The sequence below is a fragment of the Wyeomyia smithii genome, chromosome 3, assembly GCF_029784165.1.
Source record: "Wyeomyia smithii strain HCP4-BCI-WySm-NY-G18 chromosome 3, ASM2978416v1, whole genome shotgun sequence".
NCBI classification, from domain to species: domain Eukaryota; kingdom Metazoa; phylum Arthropoda; class Insecta; order Diptera; family Culicidae; genus Wyeomyia; species Wyeomyia smithii.
The window spans coordinates 73,314,523-73,338,952 of NC_073696.1; the positions used below are offsets into that span (position 1 = coordinate 73,314,523).

Sequence of the window (24,430 nt, forward strand, 5' to 3'; positions counted from 1 at the left end):
AAGCAAAACAGCTTCTGAATTACTAACTTTCAATGACTTGTTTATTTGCCTTGAAAAAGGCATTTTGATTTCCAAAATTGGATTTCCTGATGGCAATCTTCATGCTGCCCCAACACGGGGGGAATAATGGCTGTCTGGCGACACACGCTGAGAAAAACCGCGCTGCTCCTGAGACGTGGTGACCAACCACAAGGCTAGTGCTGCTGCTAAGGAAGGACGACTGCTGTTGTCGCTGTCTAGAACTATTATGAGCGGCTCCGGCTGAAACAGGCTCTTATATAGGCCAAATAGCATGTTTTCAATTGCAAGGTATATGATCCTGTCGACCGTGCTTGGGAAGCAAGCATATAACGACCAATTGAGGTCGAATTTTTCGTTTGACAAGGCTTGACTATTTTCAATAGAACAATAGTGTGAATAATAAAATTACAATTATCTTATTTTGGGAAGAATCTTAGAAAATTTTCCAATCTATTGCTGCAAGAACGAAGGAAATCCATCGAATACTAACCGATTTATTAGCATTTGAAATTGGACATATTTTTCACTTTTTTCGGTTTTAGATTTCCATTTCACATCCCTATGTAGCCGAACTTCCTGAGAGAAGTACTCTACTTCAAAAAAAATTTTTTTTTTCAAAATATTATAACTTGTTTTTCTAGATTTCTCCATAATGGAAGTTTCCATTCTTCAGGTTTTCTTTTGTATTTTTTATAAAAGTCAATACGATTTTCAAAAAATGAGCTTTTTTAGATAAGTAACTTTTAATTTTTCTTTCAACTGTTTTTCGAAAAATAAAAATTTATTTTCAAAGTGTATATTTTTTTCAGAAAGATAAAATTATCAGCTACTACTTTGCCGAAGACGGTGTGACGTCATCAAACAAACCGTTTCTGCTCTGAAAATATTTGTAATTACCAATACCTTCCAAAAATAGCATTTCAAATAGCTTCTAATAGCTAACCAATAGTTACGAACTGGCACCTTTTGTCCATAGAAACGTTTATGTAAAGTTTCAGCGAAATAAAAAATGACAGTTAAACAAAATATTTAACCTGGGACATTTTTTATGATTGATTTTTTTTTCGAAATATTTAGCAGAAATGATTAACAACCTTTAGCAAATAAAGTATTTTTACGTAGATTTCGGAACATACGCGTTTTTACGCGCTAAGTACCCCCGCGTAAAAAAAACTTAAGTGTAATCCCAAAACATGATGTACCGCATTTTGTGCTGACATATATAAAACTTCGGATTCCATGCGCCGAGCGCCTATGAATAATGAGAGCATGTTTACTATTTAAACGGTTTGTTCGATCGGTATAGTGTCCTCGCAAACTTATAGATAATAATTTCGTCCTTAAAAAATACGTACCGTAAAAATAAATTAGAAAAATTTTTTTTCAACAAATTTCAATTTCTTATAATGTGTCACGGTGCTCCCACAGGCCGTTATTATAAAAAAAATGCACCAAAGAATCTGAGTACACCATTCGATTCGTTATGACGTCCAGAATCTATGGTCAAAATTTCAAAATCATCGTACGGTACATTTTTGAGTAATGCCCTTTTGAAGGTCGTAAAGTACAAAACCGTGATAAAAAACAACGAAAAATTTGTTGAAAAGCACGTTTTTTAACCACCATTTTGTGAAATAACTTCACAAATAGTTTCTGCATTTCAACTTTATTATATCGTAGCGCTAGCCCAGCAATTGTCCTTGTACACTGAACAGTCGGCTGCGAAGTCTGTGTATAAATAAACAGAAGGTCAAGTTCCGGATCGGAATGTAGCACCAAGGCTTTGCTTTAGGTGGATTGATCGAAAAACCAAAAACGCCAAAAGTAAGGCCTTGTTTCATGAAACAATTTTGCTGAAGACATTGAGTACATAAAATTTTTCACGGTCGTATCTAAAGCGATCACAATTTTTCGAATTTAGACCACTGTGCACTGTGGGATTTTCAAATAAATATTTTCACCAATTGCTAATGTCTTGAAATATAATACTTGTAAGGCGTGAAACTATTTTTGAAGTTATTTCATAAAATGGTGGTTAAAAAACGTGCTTTTCAACAAATTTTTCACTGTTTTTTTTTTTTACTCTCGCTTATTTTCCGTCGGTCTAGTTCCGCCACTGTTGTGCCAATCACCGACGCCCAGGGAGGCGACTCCACACACAGGACCCTAACTCACGACCCGTTTATTAACGGACCGGCGCCAACGGCTTTACTTCCTCATGCGATGGAAGGCGTGATCCCAGAGATTTTTCGCCTCAGAAAATCTCCCGGTGTCGGCTAGGATTGAATCTAGACCAGTTGGGTTGGTTGTGAGTGGATCACGCCACCTCACAACCATCGACACCTATGTCGGCGGTGGGATTCGAACCCAGGCGTCGAGCGTGGTTGGCGGAGACGTTACCAACCACACTAGGCCCCCGCTTAAATTTTTCATTGTTATTATATCACGGCTTTGTACTTTACGACCTTCAAAAGGGCATTATTCAAAAATGTACCGTACGATGATTTTGAAATTTTGACCATAGATTCTGGACGTCATAACGAATCGAATGGTGTACTCAGATTCTTTGGTGCATTTTTTTTTTTCATAATAACGGTCTGTGGGAGCACCGTGGTGTAGTTTCCGTAGAAAGAAGTCAGATTCATAAAAAGTATTATTTTTTTTTTTGAGATATTTAATTCATGATTATATTTGTTAAAAGTACTTTTTGTCTCAAGGTGTATTATTTTTTCTGGAAGGACAAATCTACTGTCTACAATTTTACTGTAGGCGTTGGGGAGCATACTTAAATGACGTAGCATTCATGGGGGGAGGATGGTATGATCGTTTTGTGACAAGCTGTGACAAGGGAAGGCGTTGAAACCGACGTACCATTTTTTTTTTTTGAAAGAACAATACTATTTTTGCATAAAAAATTTACAGTTGAAGTACACTAAAACATCGCGCAAAGTTTCGCATATCTGTGGCATTCAGCAATCTTCTGAAAGCTCTTCTCACAATTGATCACTTGCATTCTCAACGCGTGCTATTTAGTAGTGAAAATTAGAAGAAACTCGTTTGTTTTCAAAGCTGGTAAGTGCAGTGATTTTTTTTACGAATTCACGAATTCGTTTTCTGTGTTTTCTACAGACATGGACAAAAATGGCATTAGGTCCAGTGCTTTAGGCTTAGTAGATTTGTAGATTTTACCAAGTGCTTTTTCTAAGTTATGCTAAATAATCATTTCATAAAATCGGTAAGATTATTTGAAGCAAAAATAAACATTCTACCACTTTATTTACGGATCAAACAGTTATATTTTCACATAAGGTTTCTGTTGCAGCAACGAATAGCAGAAACCGAAATCGTGACAGGATGTGACTTATACAGGATATATCCTATCACACCAACTTTGTGTCTTGCTAAACGTGCTTTCTAGGGCAACAATGAAAACCAAACCATTAGAAAAAGTATTGAACGGTCGCCAACACGATAATTGAGTTACATCTTCAATCGAAAACAAGTTAATTAACAAAGTATAAACACCTTGGCGAGTTGCTTATGGCAAACGAACGTGACTAAAGTTTTGATCAATTTTTCGAGAATTTGCTAACGAATCCAGCTCGCAACAGGACCGGTCCTAGACCGCAGTGATAATTCTGTTGTCTGGCAGTGGGTGGGTGCAGGATATCAATTACCTGTTTGGCTTTCAAGATAATTTGGACAGTAATTTATATTCCTGGTAACTTAACATGCACCGGCCTGACATCGTTATAAGTTTCCACTAGTCGTTTGAGTTTCCGGTTTCCTGCTGTAGATAATATCCCATCCTACACATTTTGCCACAGTGAACAATGCTACTGGGTGCCTATCGGTTAAAGTGTGATATTTAGTGACACCGTAATAGCCTGTGAAGGTACCCCACAAAGGACGATACGGAATGATTTCTAAATATATACATCGGGATACACTCGAGACGCTTTTCGCGCGAGGGAACACTACAGAGCAGAGCTAGTTTCATCTGGAAATTCTGAATAAAAGTCAAGGGAAAATAACAAGGTCAGGTAAAATCAGTCAATATCTGGGTATGTGACATGGCAAATTCACTCCAAACTGAAACGATTTGAAAAAGAAAACTGATCAATAATGTGTCAAGTATAGACTGACTTTCCTGGAAAACCCCGAGCAGATCCTTGTAAATTTCGAAAGCACGTCCGTTTCAAAAAGTGACTGCACCATAGATTTCCCTTAATCTTCCGAACTAGCAACAGTATCAAATCAGAATATTATGTTATTTCAAAAATCACAATTATATATTCACGGTCATCGGCTCCGCCTCCTACATGACATCACCGACATTTTCACGCTAATCACGACCGGTATCGATGCCTTTTGTTCGAGACGTCATACGTACCTGATAGACTTCGGCCTCCCCGGCTCGCAGATACGAGAATAAATAAATCCTTATTTACAAAACAAGGTTTATTGTTATGAAAACATTCACCGCTCAGAAGCCAATTGAACCCAACTCTGTGGTAACCCGCAAGAAAAGCTTTGTAATCTCTACCGCAGCGAGCCGAAGCGAATGGCTAGGACGAGTGTGATAATTTGCTTCACTGGACGGTAGTTACTCAATTGCTAGATTTAATTGTGATTTCCTCTGCCACAATGAGAACGCTCCCGCTGTTTACAAACAAAACTCAGAAGCGAATGATAATTTGTTTTCACTTGAGTAGGTGCTGGTAGAGGGAATATGAACAAAAAGTTAGGCATTGCTGGTAATATTATGCGGTACTTTGTCAGCTAGTTACTATGCACCTACACTTTACTGCAAAGGTATAAGTAAACCGAGTATGGTCATATTCGTAAATTAATAATAGTAAACAATGATTTCACATTTTTGCTTTATCTTTGTTAGTAACGACACGTAATGTCAAACCTCAACTTTGTTTTTTTTACTTTCACTAGGGGATAATTGCTTCTAACTTCTTTGTTACTTAAATATTAATGTTATGCTGACATAAATCCAATTTTCGAGTGTCTTTTGACAGTGAAAAAAATTTCAGAGTCGAAGTTGTTCAGAAAACTTTAACTTTTTTGGTTTTTATTTCTCCATGTTCGAACAACCTTCGATGGTTAGCTAACGTGTTGTAGATTTTTAAAACCCATTCGAAGCATATAAATATGCGTAACACGCAGAAGAATCAAACAATTTTCAAAATATGATTCGAAACAAAACCTATCAAAGTTGCATAACATTCGCATCAAAAAGTCATTTGAGATAGCACGTGATTTTTTTTGTTAAGAATTTTTCGTTATTTTAGTTATTGGTTTCGAGTGAAAAAATAATTGTTGGACAGATTAGCTTGTCTGAATAATAATAATTTACTGTGAAATTGTGAAAAAAGCTGGTGTAGTCGTGTAAAAGCGAGAGGACGCTGGGATTAATCTTGTGGCCCTCAAGTAGTGGACGCCATATTGGCATTTAAGGAAAAGAAAAGCTAGTAACGTGAGAAGAAAAGATGGATGGGGATGAAGATCCCCCGGAGGGCAATGAACAAATAGACAGTGGCCAAGGAACAACAAATACATTCTCCTTTGGAGCTGTGGCTTCGGGAGCAACAAATTCAGGAACAATCCCCAAAACGAGCGTGCAGGAGAGAAGGAACCCTCCGATGAACTACGAATACACGTATGAGGATGAAGGACCGTATCGATTGCTGTTTGAGCTCAAAGAAAAGAAGCCAGATGCGAAAATTAACCAGTTTTCCCTCGGAAACACCCTGCGGAAGATGGATACAGTAAAAAAGTTTATTGTCGACATGAAGTACAACGGGCGTCATACAATCATCGTCATGATTAGCAGTTATCAGACAAATGAACTGATGAAATTGATCAACACAACTAGCGACACTTATAAATGTTATGTACCGAGACGGCTTATTAGCATCTCTGGCGTTGTGGCTGGAATTCCAGCAGATATTCCGACGGAAGAGATAATGAATGATATGGTTTGCGACGTTCCAATGCTTGGTGTGTATCGATTGCACCGCTGGGAAGGTAAGGAAAAAATACCAATCAATCGTGTTAGTGTAGTATTTCGCGCAAAGACACTGCCAGAGAACGTAAAGATATTTTGCTGCCTTAGCAAGATACAGCCATTTATTCAAAAAGCAGTTTTCTGCCAGAACTGCATGAGTTACAGTCACGCCACAAACAAATGCAGAGGCCAACAAAGGTGCGCAGTATGCACAGAGAAACATGAGGAGGAGGATCAGTTCGGAAGCTGTCAGCAACCCACGTACTGTCTTCACTGCAGGAATGGAAACCATCGTACTGGAAGCAATAAATGCCCAGATAGGGAGCGACAAAATAAAATAAAGAAAATAATAGCTGTTCAGAACCTGACGTATGCAGAAGCCAACGAGATATGCCCGATCAGAACGCGCAACCAATTCGAGCTGTTGGGCACAACAAAGGAGTATCCGGGAATAGAAGAGAGCTACGCGGACCAGTTAGCTCATACCTCTACGGAACCACTAAGTTTTCAGTGGAGAAAAGCAAACAAACCAAGAGAAGTGGTGACTGCAGCTGTAAAAACGTATCCAGAAATCAAAAACCATCGGGAAAAGGCGTTAAGCGAAGCAAACCGGATATGGGTGCACAAGGCCCAAACAAACAGGATTCAATTGTAATTATGGAGAAAACGGAAATGAAAAATGGAGTTGGCCTGAACAACAAAGAGAAAGTGACCGAACAAGAAAAATGGGAAGGAATCATCAGAGACACCGCGGCGAAGTCTGCGAGACAAAAAGTTACGGAAGGAGTAATCAATAGTTACACGGAATTCATTAGTCAACCAGAAGTCAATGAAAAAGTGAAAAGAAAATTCCAGATGTGCTTTAAGAAACATGTTGACTTGAGTGATGTAATTTTTTCTGATTGTAAAAAGTCTCAATCAAACGTTTAAAATGGAAGAACAAATAAAATTGTTACAGTGTAATATTCAATCATTAAGTAAAAACAAGGAAGAATTATTAAGAGTGCTAAGAGAAGATAATTATTTGGTTGCTATACTATCTGAAACATGGACGGCCATTGAACATGAAGACACGAAAAAATACAATGTTCCTAAGTATCATAAAATCTTATGCTCACGTAATGACAATTATGGTGGAGCTGCAATATACCTCCGCAATGATTATAGTTATCAGATCGTACAGTTAACGCAGCTGAGTCAGTACTCACAAGCGGTTGCAAATACCATACCAAAACTAAACCTAACGGTTGCATCAGTGTACCTAAGTCCGACGGTTACAGCGAAAAACTTTGAAGAAGACGTGGAGAAGATTATCAATGGATTGAGAAACTGTAGAAGAGTTATAGACGGTGGAGATTTTAATGCACACCATGAGATCTGGGGTAATAAATCGAATGACGTAAGAGGCAGCATACTCATGGATCAAATTGCAATCAACGATGTCATAGTCATCAACGATCGATCGATAACGATCGATAACTTTTGTACCAGCTGAACTGGATAAACAGCCATCTGCAGTCGATATTACGCTATGTTCACCGCAACTGATTGGGACCAAATGGAGCACGCTAGGATTTAACATTGGAGGTGGCCATCATATAGCCATCGAAATTGAATTGCAGAACGAACGAAAAACTAGAGGAAAAAGAATATATAACATGAAAAAAGTGAGAGAAAAGTTGAGTGAATTAAACGAGCATGAAATAGGAAATATAAGCGATCTACAGAAGTCAGTGAGTAGAATTTATAAGGATAGCAGTAAAAAAGACGTACATACACCGAAGTTTTGGTGGACAAATGAAGTTAAAGAAGCGTGGAAAGAGAAATGGGAAGCCAGGAAAAAGTTTAACAAGCAGTCATCGATGGAAAATTTATTAGAGTATAAAAGAAAAGCTGCAAAGTTTCAGTGGCTGAAGAGAAATGAACAGAAGAAAAAATTTAAAGAATTTACAAAACAAATCACACCTTTCTTATCCTCAAAAGAGCTCTGGACGAAAGTGAACAGATTAGTGGGCAAATTGCGTTACACTAAAGAGAATAATATTGTCCACGAGGACCCGCAAATGGCAACAGAATTTTTAGATATACACTTCGGTGGCCATGACCCCAGATACAGTGAACCTAATATGATCTTTCCCAACTACAACATACTATCGGAAGAAAGATGGAGGAAAATAATAAGCCGAAAAAAGAATACTTCTCCAGGAGAGGATAGAATATCATATGAAAACCTAAAAACATTGAAGACAGCAGTTGTCAACAACGTTGTTAGAGACTTGAATCACATGTGGCGCACAACCTACTTACCAGCAGAGCTCAAAACCACCAAAGTCGTAGCAATCCCCAAGCCGGGGAAGGATCAAAATACCATACAGGGAAAACGTCCCATTTCTTTAGTGCCTACTCTAACAAAAACACTGAACTCAGCGGTACTTGAAGATTTGCAGCAACATCTGGAAGAACATAAAATAGTTCCGGATAAGTCGCTCGGATTTCGCAGAGGGTTTTCTACAACGACGTGCCTCTCGTATGTAATCAATGAAATCAAAAGTGCCAAAAGGAACAAACTACAGGTGGCGACTATTTTCGTGGACCTGTCAAATGCATTCAACACAGTGAAACTAGACACCCTGGAAGAAATAATGTATCGGAAAGAGCTTCCTTACGAAATAGTCAACTGGATTGTGGAATTTCTCCGCAATCGACGAATTAGTTTTCAGGTCAACGGAGAAAATATGATACGATTCATCAGTGATGGGCTACCACAGGGAGATGTGCTGTCCCCCACACTGTTCAATGTGTATACATCGGGCCTCCACGAGATCGAGAAAGATGGAGTAGTTTTGGTCCAGTATGCGGACGATTTTGTGGTGATCATAACGGGAAGGAATGAGGACGAGCTGAGAACAAGAGGGCAACAATTTATGGACAGCTTCGTGCAGTGCTCTAATGAATTGAGCATGAAAGTCAACGCGGAGAAAACCAAGGCAATAATTTTCACGAACAGCGACAAGCAATTGAATGTCAGAATTAATGGTTCAGTGATAGAAACAGTTCGTGCACACAAATATCTAGGGGTAACGCTAGACAGAACGCTAGGATTCGGCAAACAAACTAGAGAAATGACGGGAAAGATAAATGATCGGCTCAACATGTTGAAGGTTATTAGTGGCATCAGAAATGGAGTGAATCCGGAGACTCTGATAGATGTATACCAGGCTCTTATTCGAAGTGTCATAGAATACGGATGTACTGTCACCAATAATGCTTGCAAAACGAACAAAAAGAGAGTGGTGGTATCAAATAACCAGTGTCTTAGGAAGATAACCGGATGTACCAAATCTACACCGCTGAATACGTTAATTGCATTAGCCAGACAAGAACCACTTGAAACACGCCAGGAGTATTTGACAGCAAAGTTCATTACGAAATGTTTTACCAACAATAACCTGATAGCGAACCAACTGAAGCAAATAAACCAGGAGGCTGATGAGGAGAAGCTGTCATATATGGAAAAAGTCTACCTGAAGCACAAGAAAATAATTGAAAAGGTAATGACAAATGTAAGTGGAAGACAAATTCAGGTCGAAGTGCAATCTACCATGGATGGAATGGATACAGCCAAAAGAAATTATAATCCTCTACAACTTAGGCAACTCGCTATTCAGACTATCAACGGAAAATGGGAAAACAGGCCTAAAATGTACACTGACGCTTCAAAAATGGAAGGACTCTGCGGAATCGGTGTATACGACGAAGGAACAGGAGCCAGATATTGTTACAGACTGGAAATGGAATCAAGCATCACCACGGCGGAAATAAGTGCCATTGAAACAGCTTTAGAAAAATAGGCCAGCAGTACTGAACGGAATCCTGGAAAAGGCTGAAAATGGAGTGTAAGCTTCCAGTGGATTCCTGGACATGCAAGGATAACAGGAAATGAGCTGGCCGACTTTTTGGCAAAGTCTGGAACCAGTGATACAGCAGAGAGAAGAAACAATCAAATTTTTGAAAAAGATGTATTTCTATTATTTAAACACTGGAGAAAACAAACAGCTACAGAATGGTATAAAACGTATGCAGAGGAGAAAGGAAAAAAATATTATCAGATACAGCGCGAAAACAAGACTGTTGAATAGATTGGTTGCAGGGCACGATTTCTCCCCACACTGGCTGGCGATAATGAAAATTGTGCACCAAGGCTCCTGTGAAATTTGTGACGAAGAAAATACTGCTGAACACATTATTCTAAGCTGTGTAAAATATGATCACGAACGGACAAAATACTCTTTCGAAGGTCGATTGAGGACGTTAGTTGAACTTTTTCAAAAGAGAGATGTTCATTTGTACAAAGAAGTGTGTGAATTAATAAAAGCCTGTAAGGAACCATTCAAATATTACATAACGCGGAATTTGGCAATTTTCAATACCCACCCACCCCCATGTAACGCAATTTTACATGTTTGCCACATGCAATATAACGCTCCGCCGAATACCCCCCCACCCCCTAGAGCGTTATGTATTATTTGAATGATCCCTAAGTTGGAACTGTAATTTGGAATTTGGAATTTATAAGAGGGCATATAGTCGCTAGTCACTAGCCCTAAATCTTGTGAACTGTCAGAAGACAGTTTACACAGAGAAAAGAAGAAGAAGAAGAAAGTTGCATAAACATATCTACAACAAATCTAAATATAACAATATTAATATTACAGAGCATTGCTCTGTTATGGAACAGCAAGCGTATATACACATTTTGATAATCGATTAATAGAACAACTGGATAAAGTGGTTTCCATAACGTAATAAATTATAACAGGCTGGTCATTTCATTCCATCACGCTAGCTATCACCAACTTTCGCTGCCTCGCTCATCTGTAACTCGAACTTTCCAAAGCATGTTTTGTCTTTGCATGCAACGACAAACCGTACATTATCAGTAATAAATCGATCCTTGTCGGAGAATTTTATGGGTGCTGAACGTTGAAATTAAACATCCGCACGTGTTTATCACATGGCCTAATAGTGCATCCGACAAATTATACTTAGCAAGCACGCCTTCCTTCTTTTTTATTCGACAATCAATCGGCTCCGGTGAAAGCTGAAGAAGAAGAATGCTCCGTTGCCCTAGCGATAGGATGAGTGCACAGACGAGCATCGCTGGGAAAATCGAAATCAGTTATTTGATACATGCAGGATCGGTTGCGGAGAATAAGAAAAAGACCAGCTCATTAAGCTGTCGAGCTACATCAGATTAGACACGAGATTTCCAGACTGCATCCGGGAGAGTGATGCAAAATAGTTTATTATTGGCGTGGGCGGCACTTTTTTGCTCTCTAAGGCAAGTATTCAGTGTTGTTTTCCGATGAGCAGCTCTGATAATCGACGTTTCTTATCTGTTTTGTCAACACATTTCAACGTTTGAAGGACGATGGGTTAATAGAGCAGTGGTGACTTATTAATTGATGATGATCTACAGTTGAATTGATTTGGTGTACGTTATAGGACAATTTTTATTATCTAAGGCTTTCGTAATGTTATAGATGTACACGTACGCAGCAACTGTTGATTTCGTGATCGCTCGATTTCTACTTCAAGAAAAAATGGGCGTCACAATAAATCAAACCGAGTACAAACATCACCCACAACCAGAAGTTTTAAAAATTTCCTTGTAGAACTTGAAGGCGGATGAAAAAGAAAGAAAACTGTTACACGAGGATGTACAAACGAGAAAACACTGCACGGACTGCAGTCTGCAAGCAGTCTTAATGAGACAATATTGCTTCAAAGAACCCGTCTGTTCATATTCTACTTCTGCTGTACAAACAACCACCTGTTCCCCACCTGTTTCACACATAATGCACGCAGCAAATTTATCGTTGTAGCATTTCTAGCATATCTTTATCTATGTTAAAAGCTTTAATTCGCTTACCGGACAAAAATGAGCATGGAACAAAATGTTATTCTCACTTTTTTCGTTGCACTTTTTTTCGAAATTATTTATATCAGTATATGATCAAGTATTACATAATATCTCAATACCGATCTTGTCACATTGATAAATGTTCTCGATGCCAAGCCAATGTGTACAGAAAAAGGAGCTTGAGAATAGTTCTCGCTACAAAATGTCATGTGAATACAACAAAGGAAAGAAAGCTATGCGTGACCTGTTTAATAGAAACAACGCAATAGTCAGAATTGGAAATGACTATGCGTCCCCTTTCCAACAGAGTCGATGCAGACGCAGTGATCCAGTTTATGAAATTCATTCCATTAAAAACAAGATTCGAATTTTTCAGTTTAACCACTTCCCAGTGGTAGGCGAACCCCTAATTGACCATTGTAAAGAATACTTTTTATTATTAGTGTGTCAACAATACTTTCAATTATTAGTACATTTTGCCGAAATTTCGAAATCTGTAACGCAGTCTAATCAATCAAATTTCTTGATTAAAATTTCTATAGTTATTCCATGCTTCACTGACTCTTTAACGGTGCGCTTGCAAACAAAATCAGGTTAGTTTCGCGAAAGGTGTTTTTTTTAAGTCGCTGGATGCCAACAAATCATTAAATGGGGAAAATGCTCAGAACTTAGTCTAAAGTTTATAGTTTATTGTTTTTTCAATATTGGAAATTAGTGAAAATTCTTGAACTACTGATCACAGCAACGTTCTAATAAATATGATGCTTTATCTATTGAATTTGTTTTTCTACTCATGGAAAAGGTTGTTCATAAAAAATACAGAGTTTATTCAAATAAAATAGTCGCTACTCCTGTAATAACCCCGACGATAGAATGGATGATGTGAGTGCACCATCAATAAAACTCTTTCGCAAAAACTCAGCGCCCTCTAACCTTATTTTCTTCCACATTTGCGTCAATACCCCCCACCAAACGCGACGAACCAATAGTAGCAGCATGATAACGGAGTTTTTTGTTCATTATCTTTCCAGAACCGACATTCAACTTGTTTTTACTTCTGCCTCGTTGTGCTGATCAATTGGTCACAAGGGCAGCCATCGCAGCATCTGACGGCCAACACTATTCTACCGGCCGTAAAAAAGGATGTTTTCATGTCCCGCGGTTGGGGAGCCTCCGGAATGCCCTTCACAATGTTTTACCTCAATCACTACGCCAAGGCACAGAAAGCGTACGCTCAGAACCAGCAGCAGTTGTATAAGAATCAACAGCAACAGGATATCGAAGAAAGAAAATTGCGACTGGGTGCAGAGGAACCAGCTTTAATCGATCAGCCAAGAATATTGCCATACGGGACACGATATGCAGAGCCTGTGGCCAATGCACAACACAGCGAGTACGGTCGAAGTAGCGGTATCAAAGAAGACGAGTACTCCGACGGTGGCGTTTATCTACCGTCAAAACCCAACACACCTCGAAGACCCTACAACGTACCCCAACTATTCGTGTCCTATGGTTGGGGTCCTATGGGTTAGAACAGGACATACTTAACATGCCTACCAACCAAGTAGCGTCCCACTTATCAGCGTTAACCAGCTATAATGTTGTGTAATTATGTTTCCTTTCCGTGCCTGTGGTTGTCTCTCTTGCTGTATGCTGCTTGATGCTCGACGCGGGAATGTTTTTTGCTATTCTCTAATAAATGTGTGTAAAAATAAACATCAATAAAGTGTTCAATTTTCTGAAATTATTCACACTCCACACCTTTAACAGGATATTCAAATGCATCGCATTCACAAGTATTTAACTATTATCAACGATAATGCTCATTACTCAAGTTCGTAGAAGGACATCTATTTATCTTCGATGAATTCCAGTTTCACGATGTTGGACCTCATTCTGAAGCCATACTGCCCTTATTGTGTGTCCGTACGATTTGCAATATTTGCAAAACATGATAAGACAAGAAAATACAACATCTTGGAAACTTCCTAGGCACAAAGTTTAAAAAAACTAAAATGGTTATCCGTAAAATAAAACCTCTTTTGAAAAAATTGTCTAATTTAACTAAATGATAGCTCAGCCGACGCATCAGTATAGTGGGTCTGGAATTCTATGTATGATAATTGCCACTAATTTTATAGTCACCATATTTTCAATGTGTGTGAACTGTGAGTTTCCTTAACTACTTCGCATAACTCATAATACGCAAATTAAAGACCGTGATAATAATGTTTCTTTGGTAATCTTTTTCGAAAAAATTAACAATATCATGAAACAAGATATCCACAAAAACGATTTATAGTAAAGCAAGACTGCAAAAGGTCCGAAAACCTTCCATTCGAATCATGTAGTTTGTTCACAATTTTTAAGTTTTCAAGGACTAATAATTTTTCCCTTATTGCTCTAAAAAATGGCACAGAATTAACTGCTATGCAAAAAAATCCATTAAAAACCAATGAAAAACCAATGTGTTACTACATGTGAACGTACTATAGACTGTTCTGTAGTTTATCACACACTATTGTCACATCCTAGAGTTTATAAAGTAAGCCTAAGATCGAAAACTAGAATACACTCACCGTCCATCTCCTTCATTGCCCGAATGAAATCCTGTGGATCCTTGAAACTGACAAACCCGTAGCCCTTACTTTTGCTTGTCCGCTTGTCTCGGATTACTTTGGCACGTTGAAACGACGGAAACTTGTTGAAAGTTCGTGTCAGCAGCTCGTCATTTACGTCGTTACCCAGATCGCCGCAGAATATACGAAAATCATCGTCCGGCCAATCGGCAAGCGACGGATCTTCCCATGTTTGGCCACCAGCAACTCGAACAGTCTGGAAAAAATCGAATGATTATATGATAGCAAGTACAAATTGTCTTTATAGGTAATTTCACCTTGCGATCTTTCTTCCCTCTGCGATCTGCATTGCCGAACGATTGCAACGCCGATGACGCCCTAGCAGCCTTAATGGCCTCTTCAGCTATGGGATTTGGCCCAGATTTTTCTGTTTTTTGTTTTTTTATTTTAGTGGTCACCTCGAACTGTATGTTTGCTATGTCATACTGGAAAAATATTACGTATTACTTTATGGCTTTTTTACGGAAAGCTTCAAAACTTACCGATTGCACCGGTGCTGGTGAAATATTTGGTCCAATAACAGAACCTCCGCCGCCAGAAGAAACGTCCACTTTGGGTAGTGTTCCAACTGTTGGGCGAGCATTGTATAGCTTCGGAGCACTGCTAACGACCGCCGGGGTTGGCTCCGTAGAGTATGATTTTTCTGGGGCGTGATGCTGTGGGGTTGGTGTAGTATATGTCGGTAAAAAGGGAGGGATCGGTGGTGGTGGGATGCGAGTTGGTGCTGTGGCCAGTTTCTGTTGCACTTGACTATATGTCTGTGATCCAATTACTGTACGCACTTGAGACGGAATAAACGGATTCGAAGACATACCGCTCATCGGTAGTGCAGCAGCAGTTTTTGAAATTTCCGCTTCAAATCTGAGAAAACCAATTAATAAACAGAAAGCAGAAGACAACAGAACCTTTACCTGGACATTTCATCCTCCATATTTTTTCGTTTTGTACCCATTTCGATAAAAACGTTATTCGAATTCACTAGGTTACAAAAACCACCATGCAGAACGCCGACTGTTTACGTTTTGAAGCTTACTTTTGAAAAGTCAACTTCTCCATTCAAATCAGAGATGCCAGATGTTTTTAAAAAATGTTTTCATCTGCTCGAAAAATCGAAAAAAAACCTGCTTGAAATTTGAAAAATATCTAATCCAGGGAATCCAAAGTCCTAAAGCTATTCCACTTTTTATATATCATTTGAAAAAGCCGCGTTTTCTGAGCAAAACGCGATTTTCAAAAAATGTTTTTCTTTGTCTTACGATTTTTAAATGAAGAATAAAAAAACTGCTCGTAAGGTCTTAAATGAGATTTGTCATATGTACGGTAAACACGCTCACTCTGGATAACCCAAAAATGAGTAAAAACCTAATCAGTTTCGCTAAAACCGTATGTACTCAAAATTGAGTAGAAGTTGTTTTACTCATTTTTGAGTACCACCGAATGTTATTAAAATTGAGTAAATATTACCCATATTATACCTGATGCGCGATGCGTAAAAGTTACTCATTTTCGACTCAAAAATGAGTACTTAAAGCTTCAATGAGGGAATTTCGGAAAAATTATCATTATTGACTCGAAATTATTATATTTTGCATTTTAATTGAATTTTATTTTAAAAAGGCTTATTTCCAGAAATTTACCTTTGTTCGCCGGGACACGGGAGATCTTAGAATTTATTCGCCGTATATCCAACCAACGAGTCCTGGTGAAAAAGAATAATTATCATTAGTTGCAGTCAATTATTTCAAATTATGAATTACCTACCGATAACAGCTTATTTCAAACATTTCTATTTCTTCCTTTTTTCAGACGGTTTGCTTGGTTTGCTTTAAATTGCAAAAAATAACAAAAACAACACGCAAGCACCAGTTACCCACATTTTGAGGAAATTTGCCGCCATGATCAATTCAATTCTACTCATTTTTTTGTCTTCGAACAACTGAAAAAATGATTAAAATTCAACTCAGCCGCTGAGTATCCCAGACTGAGCGTGAAGGGTTTTGACAGCAGTTAGTGCGCTTCCAGGTCAAAACGAGGTGAGCTGGTGGAATAAAGAAATTCGCTAACAGAATGTGTATACAGACCGTTTGCAGACTTTTACCAGTGTAAGCGTAATTTTCTCGAGTTGTGGGAAGATTTTTGCAGATTTCGAGCATTTTTATTGATTTTTCGAGCAGTTACAGAATTTTTTGAATACATCTGGCATCTCTGGCGATACTGGACAAAATAAAGGAAAAAAACCAAAAACACATTTCGGGTAATATTGGCCCTAACACAAGTAAAAGATATTTTTAAGGCTGTTCGCACTTACGCGAATTCTCATATGCAATTGTCAATTTATGTGTGAAAACAAAAGCAAAAATATTTCCCTCCTTCACTTTCGCAAGTAAAAACCTAACCAATATCAACAGAGTCGTCAGGGCCAATTTGTTTTACATACAGATTCTTCAAAATAAACAATAAACGGTCGATTAAAAGATAAAGTTTATTTTTTTCCTCTGTTCCAAATATGCAAAGTTGTAGGGTTTGCGTTGAAACCGTTGTGTCAAAAAATAGTGAATCATTATTTTCGGATAATAATATGCTGGCCAATATAATTCAAGAATTATGTGGGCTTGAGGTAAATGTTTTCATAAACCTCAATAAAAGAAATAATTTCACTAACGCAACATTTTCAGATTTTGAGAGGCGATGGATTACCTGAATATGCTTGTGAAAAGTGCTGCTGGAACCTTAAAGCTGCCTTTAAACTTAAACAACAATGTATAGCGTCCGATCGAAAACTAAGAAATTGTTTGAAGCAAGAAAAGGAGTAAGCTCTCAAACTTAATGTACTTATGCTGTGAATACTATTTCAGTACTCGGGAATCGTTTATTTTTTCAATACTGTAAATCTGTCGCTATTATAATTTTTACAAGTTTAAATGTATATTTCAGGACAATCGATACACTGGAAACAGAAACCGATGCAGTTCCAATGATCAGCTTTAAAGTTATATATGATGAAATCTTAGAACCAGAGCCGATCGAATATGTTGATACTGTTCATCAAAGACCAACAGAAAAGGAAACAGCTTGGGAGAAGCCCGTAAAGTCCCCCGAAATCAAAAGTGCAAAACTCGATAATTTTACTTGCACAACCGTCAGATGTTGTGGATGTGAAACTATTTTTGAAAGCAACGATGAACTAGTGACTCACTCTAAAAAGTTTCACGAATCTCAGCGAACCTCCAACGAAGAACGTCCATTTGAGTGTACAGTTTGCTACAAACGTTACATCTCTGAAAAAGGACTCAAATTACACAAGAAAGGAATATATCATATAAAACAGTTCCAGTGTGTTATATGCGGAAAACGTTTCAACAATACAATCAATTTGACTAATCACGAACGCAGTCATTCAAAGTTGAAACCATTTGAATGTACTCACTGTCCGAAAAGTTTCGGCTCGCGGTCGAATCTCCTAGCACACCTTAAGTTACACTCGATGGTACCTGAACATACCAAGCACGTATGTAACCTGTGCGGAAAAGGATTCAGCCGAAAAAGTTATCTTAAACATCATTTCTCGCTATTGCATAGCGAAGAGACTCCTTTTGCTTGCACATTTTGCTCAAGCAAATTCAAAGCGAAGGCCAATCTGCGTTTACATTTGCGAACACACACCCAGGAAAGGCCGTATTCATGCGAGCTCTGTGACAGAACCTTTATGTATCCCACCGATCGTAAAAGACACATGATACAACATACAGGGCAAAAGCCATTCAAATGTAATGATTGTGATAAAGCTTTTACCAGAAAGGCACTTTTGAGAAAGCATCGGGGCTGTCACGAAACAGACGAAAGCGTAAACATAGCGGTTATGTAAATATTATTTTGTGATTACTATTATGTACATAAGTTATAAATTCTAGCAGCAAGATCGAAGTAAAGTTTTAATACTAATTACCATTTGTGATAATTTCACCACATACTAATAGACGTAACATATCGAAAAAAAAACTCTAATAAAATATCGTTCGAGTAACAGGGATAACAACCAAACGAACAGTTTTGTTGTATAAAAGCTTTTAAAACTTTGATTCAACTGAAATATGCCTGACAGCTGCTTAACAAGCTATAAATTAGGGAACCTGTTTGTTAGAGAACCGCCAAGGCACTCACCGTTAAAGCAACTGTCAACATCAAAACGGATAACGGTAATGCAAAATTATATAGCTCGCCCGTTTTGATGTTAACAGTTGCCTTAACAGTGAGTGTGTCGGCATCTCTCTAGTGCACTTGACTACTATAAATCAACGAAACTGTTTGTTGGGAGTCTTGGGGGGAGTACATCACTCAAATAGCACAGTCTTCGCGCCGCGACTTTTGCAAAGTTGAAGTGTGAATTCTGGTATTTGTTGATACAATAATTTTGAAATTTTTTATCATTGTCCTTCGATTTTTAAATGAAGAATAAAAATCGCTCTAAATCGCTTGAATGACAGTTGGTACATGGGGTCATTGTAACGATTTAACCCATTATGGACCGGGTGTTCGGTTTTCCGAACAGTACTTTAGAAATTTTTCACGAATAACTGAGAAGATAAAAACATTACGTCTTCTGTATATGATAGCTGGGAATGTTGGCTACAAAAAAATATACTGGACACCCCTCCCCAACCATTCCGTAGGGTGGCTAGCGTTTCACGCAGATGTGTTCAAAAACACAATTTTTCATTATAACTTTTGAAACTGAGAAAATAATAGGAAGCTATTGATATTGATATATTCTAGTTACTAATGGATGACTTTTATTTTTTACCATTTATCAATACTCTAAGAGCATTACAACGCCCGTGCCCCTTGATCGAAAATGACTGTTCGTTTTTCCGAACAGTGGTCCTATAGGTATTCACTTTGTTCACGTACTGTCAAACGCAGTTAGTTGAATGGCTGGATTGGTTTCGAATTATTATTGTTTATGTGGACTGAATCTGTATTGAAGCTATCGTAAGTATCAGTTTCATGTCTTTTGATTACTTTGCTCGAAGTATATCTATAGTGAATTCGATCTTCATGTTTAGAAATCAAGATGAATCGACGCCGCGCATTGACGTTGCATGAAGTTTTTGCTATACTGGAGAAAGAGAGTGATGATTCTGAAGTAAATGTGGTATATATTCTCCCTCCCGTTGATTTTAAGTATTAGACAACACTTTCCAGCTAGAGCTCACGATGAAAAGTCGAGAAGATGCAGGCATCGTCACAAACCCACAATATTCATCTGTAAAAAATGTAATGTTTATGTACATCCCAAATGTTTTGAAGCTCTTGAACCACATAAATAATAAATTTCAATGAAATCATATGATTCAGGATTCATTGATTTGTTATCACACATTGGCCAACTGTTCGGAAAAACAAACAGTGAAATACTCGGTTGTGGAAAGTCGGAAAATTTTTTCATCACCATTTTTTTCTTGATGAGAACAATACAAGCCTGTGTAGTGAAAATTGCGTTGGAGAAAAATCAGGATCTAGGTCCGGTCCATAATGGGTTAAGGCAGATCAGCAGTCTTCTTTTGAAAATCGATGTAAAATTTAAAAAAATAACGTTTCGCTCAGGAAATCACGCTCCTTTAGCTAACATATAAAAATTAGAAATCCGTGAATAGCTAAACCCTAAACAACCCAATTTTTCAAATTTTTATGTAATCTATAGCATCTCTGCGTCAGTGTCAATTCCACAAAAAAAACTGTCAGTAATGACAATCTTTGCACGCATTCATCCCACTCAGGGCTGCCAAGTATACAGATTTTTCTGTATTATACAGACTTTTTGAACTCGATACAGAAATGATACAGAATACAGAATTCACACAGAATTTTTATTTTCAATACAGATTTGTACAGAATTTCAGCAATCGATTGTTTTTGTTTCGATTTGAAATTGTGATGTTTCACAAAATGTTCGAACTAAAAAACTGGTAGCTCATACCTCACAAACACTTCATCCGAACATCAGTTTTCAGATTTTCGAATGCATTTCCCACATAACCACCAAACTAGCCGATTCGCATGAGAAAATCCACGGGTGACATTTCACTGCTTGTATGTTTGTTATTGTTGTTGTTTTTTTTTTTGCTTAACCAAAATACAACCAAACACTAATTCTTTTAATGTCGGAGAAAAAAATGTAAAGTAATATTTCATTGTTGTTTAAAAGATTGCCATTTGCAAAACTAGACGCTTTTCGATTTGGATTGCATCAAAGTTGCGATCTGTCGAAAGTTGAAAACAAACTGAAATCAGCTGATCGCAACTGTCTCGTGGATTGCCTTATTCACAGTATGTAGTGTGTGCGTTGCGGGTAATTTTGTATGAGAGAAAAAGAAAGCAATATTTTTGCTTTGTTTTCTCGGCTTTCACAAGCAGTCGGACTGTTCCGAACGGGAATTTGTATAGGTGCGAGCTGGTTTCAAAATCTGTTTCTTCGTCCAATGTAAAATATTTGCGGCTTATTGATCATTGCTTTCATAGAAAAAACACGGTTATAGACCTGAGTTTTCTTTCAGGAATTTTTCGTAAACCTTTTCACGGTTTCAGGCGAGGTTTAAGGTTGGACTCCAAGCCCAGTTACCCAAAACTCGAGCACTTGAAAGCACACGCACAAAATACAGAAAAATACAGATTTTTTTACGGGTGCATACAGATTTTTCAAAATGAAATCTGGCAGCTCTGATCCCACTCATCATTGCATTGAATGTCAGTGTTGTACAACTCGCTTTGTGCTTGGTGCTGAGTGATTGTTTAAGTTATTGTAAACAATCGTTTGCTGGGTAACACGCAACTAAAATAAACTCTTGGAAAAGTCAGTAAATTGTGAGTATTATAATTCTCGATGAGAGCAAACTGATAAGCTGTTGCTGCTGCTTTGAATTAAGGCTTTTATTTTTCACTGTTTGGTAGCGCTATTCAGCTTCAAGTAACATGGCGGCTCAACTGGAAGGAATATTTGAACCAGATTTGCAGAAGAAAATTGCCGATTCTAAGATTTTGGTAGTTGGTGCCGGTGGCATTGGCTGCGAAATATTAAAAAACTTGGTACTGTCCGGCTTTCAGGACATTGAAATCGTAAGTTTTTCTTATTTGCGTCGGCGTCTCTCAACATAACCTTAAGCAATATGTAGCACTGCTGCCAGATCTGATGACTAATATTAAAGTTTTACTTTTAGATTGATTTAGATACAATCGATGTAAGCAACCTGAACCGACAGTTTCTATTCCATAAAGAGCATGTTGGAAAGTCAAAGGCAAATGTTGCACGCCAAAGTGCGCTAAGTTTCAACCCAAACGTAAAAATTAAGGCTTATCATGACAGTATTACTACGTGAGTGTAACAGTTATGTTAAATCGGAAAGTGCCGTTAATATAAGACAGACTAAATTGTATTGTAGAACTAACTACGGGGTGAGCTTCTTCCAACAATTCAACTTAGTATTGAATGCCTTGGACAATCGAGCTGCTCGCAATCACGTTAACAGACTTTGTCTAACAGCTGATGTACCGTTGATTGAATCAGGAACAGCCGGCTACAATGGACAAGTGGAACTAATTAAGCGTGGCATGACGCAGTGCTACGAATGTACACCAAAAGCAGCGCAAAAGAGTTTCCCAGGCTGTACCATTAGGAACACTCCCTCAGAGCCGATTCATTGTATTGTCTGGGCGAAACATTTGTTCAAGTAAAATGAGTTTTTCGTAGGTACTTCAACACACATAGTTATGAATATTGTTATTTCAGTCAACTTTTTGGCGAGAGCAACGAAGACGAGGATGTTTCACCAGATACAGCGGATCCGGAAGCAGGTGCTGAAGCGGGTGAAACAGCACTAGCAGCAGAAGCGAACGAAAAAGGAAACGTAGATCGTGTCAACACACGTACCTGGGCTCAACAAACGGGATATGATCCGGAAAAAATCTTCAACAAATTGTTTTATGATGATATCAATTATTTATTGAGCATGTCCAACCTATGGAAGAATCGTACACCTCCAAATCCAGCTAAATGGGATGCTTTGGAAGAGGATGGAGGTACTGTTGCTCCAACCGATGCGGTTTTACGGGACCAGAAAGTTCTCAGTTTAGTTGAATCTGCTAAAGTATTCGGAGAGAGTATCGCAGCGTTGAAAGAAGCTTTTTCTAAACTGACCGAAGGTGATCACCTAGTATGGGATAAAGATGATAAACACGCAATGGATTTTGTGGCTGCGTGTGCCAACATTCGTGCGCAAATATTTAACATCCCTCGTAAGAGCCGATTCGAAATCAAATCGATGGCGGGAAATATCATTCCAGCAATTGCTACCACCAACGCTATCACTGCCGGCGTAGTAGTAATGCACGCTTTTCGTGTTCTTAAGGAAAAATTTGATAAATGTAAATCGGTTTACATGCGGCTGCGACCAAATGCTCGCAACCAATTGTTCGTTCCAGATAGAGATCTGAATCCTCCCAATCCTAAATGTTACGTTTGCGCAGCGAAACCGGAGGTTGTTCTCAAGGTAGACACTAAGAACGTCACAGTCAAAGAGCTTCGAGACGACATTCTTATCAAGGCGCTCAATATGATCGATCCGGATGTTATTATCGATGGGAAAGGCACTATTGTAATTTCGTCGGAAGAAGGTGAAACTGATTGCAATAATGGAAAGAAACTTGAAGAATTGCAAATTGTCGATGGTTGCATTCTAAAAGTGGACGATTTTGTTCAAAACTATGAACTAACGGTCACTGTAATCCACAAAGATCCTGGTCGTGACGAGCCCAACTTCGACATCGTTGCTGATCCCGATTCACTTAAACCGAAGCAAGATGAAACAAAAGAGGATGATGCGAAACCCTCCACTTCTGGTCAGAATGGTAACTCGAAAGCAGCGCAGCAGGCAGTGAACGGTGCAGATGATGATGATGACGACGACATGTGCATCATTGAAGAAGACGCAGAGGAAAAGGCAGGTCCATCAAAGGAAGCAGATGTAACCGCCGGTCCAAGTGGAGCTGGAACTGAGAAGCGAAAGATTGATGATAGCGAAGAGCCAGCCACTAAAAAACCTCGGGTCTCCAATGATGATGATGACGACGACGATCTAATCGTCATCAATTGAAGTTTTTTATTAATTTCCTCCAACACTGTCATGCGCAGAAATTACGCAAGTAACGGATAATAAATGTACACGTGCAAGTAAAATACAAACACAATGTTGTCTTCCTTACTAGCTAGAATGAATGGTATGATTTGAAAATCCGAGCAAGGTCAGTTTTCCGAACGATATACGACCCAATATTTCTTGATTTTGAAATATATCCTATATTATATGCAGAACTCACAGCAAAATAGACTCGCTTGGTTTTACATGTTGATAAACCAAACAAGCGTTGTTTTGGGATATATTCAAAATTATAGGAAAAAATGATACGCTTGTAGTTTGTTCGTAAGCGTTAAATCAAACATACCTATTTTTTAATAGCTGTGGAAGGATAATGGAATATTTTAATTATTTTGGTGACAAATGACATTATGTAAAAATTACTTAAGTAATTTTTGTTCATATTGTACTGCTACATCTGTTTTACATCAGTTTGTCAGAGTCTCAAGTTCGAGCGCGCATGATCTCAGGGTTAAATTGTGGATTGCATATAGCACGGCGATTCCTTTTAAATCAATCTATAGTAGCACTTTACTTCTAGACATCGAATTTCAGTATTTTGGGTTTTTCTAATTTAATTATTCAATTTAAAGGATCACAGATGAAAAAAAAAACAACTGTTTGAGTTTGTTCGAATTTT

At 38.2% G+C, this 24,430-nt stretch overlaps 4 protein-coding genes and 1 long non-coding RNA gene across 7 annotated transcripts in view; 4 read left to right on the top strand and 1 right to left on the bottom strand.

Annotated features, from left to right (window-relative positions):
- LOC129727062 (uncharacterized) overlaps nucleotides 1-13,679 on the top strand; it is a 30,012-nt gene extending 16,333 nt beyond the window's left edge. The window contains exon 2 of the mRNA XM_055684462.1: nucleotides 12,995-13,679. Coding sequence (XP_055540437.1) covers nucleotides 12,995-13,495 — 501 coding nt within the window. The 3' untranslated portion in view covers nucleotides 13,496-13,679. The remainder of the gene's footprint in view (nucleotides 1-12,994) is intronic.
- The window catches only part of LOC129727061 (RNA-binding protein 42), a 45,754-nt gene extending 30,092 nt beyond the window's left edge, over nucleotides 1-15,662 (bottom strand). For 2 of the 3 annotated variants that reach the window (XM_055684459.1, XM_055684461.1), the window contains exons 1-4: nucleotides 15,514-15,662; nucleotides 15,085-15,463; nucleotides 14,860-15,027; nucleotides 14,543-14,798 (exon numbers count right to left, since the gene is read on the bottom strand). In XM_055684459.1, coding sequence (XP_055540434.1) covers nucleotides 14,543-14,798; nucleotides 14,860-15,027; nucleotides 15,085-15,463; nucleotides 15,514-15,554 — 844 coding nt within the window. In that variant the 5' untranslated portion in view covers nucleotides 15,555-15,662. Of the gene's footprint in view, nucleotides 1-13,568; nucleotides 13,952-14,542; nucleotides 14,799-14,859; nucleotides 15,028-15,084; nucleotides 15,464-15,513 lie in introns of those variants that run through there. The other variant, XM_055684458.1, reaches the window with a different exon arrangement.
- Nucleotides 15,663-16,004: 342 nt separating this feature from the next.
- Nucleotides 16,005-18,531, top strand: LOC129727060 (zinc finger protein OZF-like). Its single transcript, XM_055684457.1, has 3 exons — nucleotides 16,005-17,219; nucleotides 17,278-17,411; nucleotides 17,537-18,531. The coding sequence occupies exons 1-3, from the start codon at nucleotides 17,109-17,111 to the stop codon at nucleotides 18,465-18,467; spliced, it is 1,176 nt and encodes a 391-aa protein (XP_055540432.1). The 5' UTR covers nucleotides 16,005-17,108; the 3' UTR covers nucleotides 18,468-18,531.
- Nucleotides 18,532-19,275: 744 nt separating this feature from the next.
- Nucleotides 19,276-19,949, top strand: LOC129727063 (uncharacterized). Its single transcript, XR_008728472.1, has 2 exons — nucleotides 19,276-19,591; nucleotides 19,666-19,949. It is a non-coding gene; the product is annotated as an uncharacterized LOC129727063 (long non-coding RNA).
- A 1,355-nt stretch (nucleotides 19,950-21,304) lies between these two features.
- Nucleotides 21,305-23,836, top strand: LOC129727059 (SUMO-activating enzyme subunit 2). Its single transcript, XM_055684456.1, has 5 exons — nucleotides 21,305-21,463; nucleotides 21,551-21,715; nucleotides 21,817-21,971; nucleotides 22,039-22,326; nucleotides 22,386-23,836. Exons 2-5 carry the CDS (start codon nucleotides 21,572-21,574, stop codon nucleotides 23,746-23,748), a joined length of 1,950 nt encoding a protein of 649 aa, XP_055540431.1. The 5' UTR covers nucleotides 21,305-21,463; nucleotides 21,551-21,571; the 3' UTR covers nucleotides 23,749-23,836.
- The last annotated feature ends 594 nt before the right edge of the window (nucleotides 23,837-24,430 follow it).

Coding starts and splice junctions, on each gene's coding strand:
- LOC129727060 (XM_055684457.1), top strand. CDS start 17,109: ATGCAAAGTTGTAGGGTTTGCGTTGAAACCGTTGTGTCAAAAAATAGT. Junction 17,220..17,277: donor AAGAATTATGTGGGCTTGAG/GTAAATGTTTTC, acceptor CAACATTTTCAG/ATTTTGAGAGGCGATGGATT. Junction 17,412..17,536: donor TGTTTGAAGCAAGAAAAGGA/GTAAGCTCTCAA, acceptor TGTATATTTCAG/GACAATCGATACACTGGAAA.
- LOC129727059 (XM_055684456.1), top strand. CDS start 21,572: ATGGCGGCTCAACTGGAAGGAATATTTGAACCAGATTTGCAGAAGAAA. Junction 21,972..22,038: donor TATCATGACAGTATTACTAC/GTGAGTGTAACA, acceptor ATTGTATTGTAG/AACTAACTACGGGGTGAGCT. Junction 22,327..22,385: donor TGGGCGAAACATTTGTTCAA/GTAAAATGAGTT, acceptor TTGTTATTTCAG/TCAACTTTTTGGCGAGAGCA.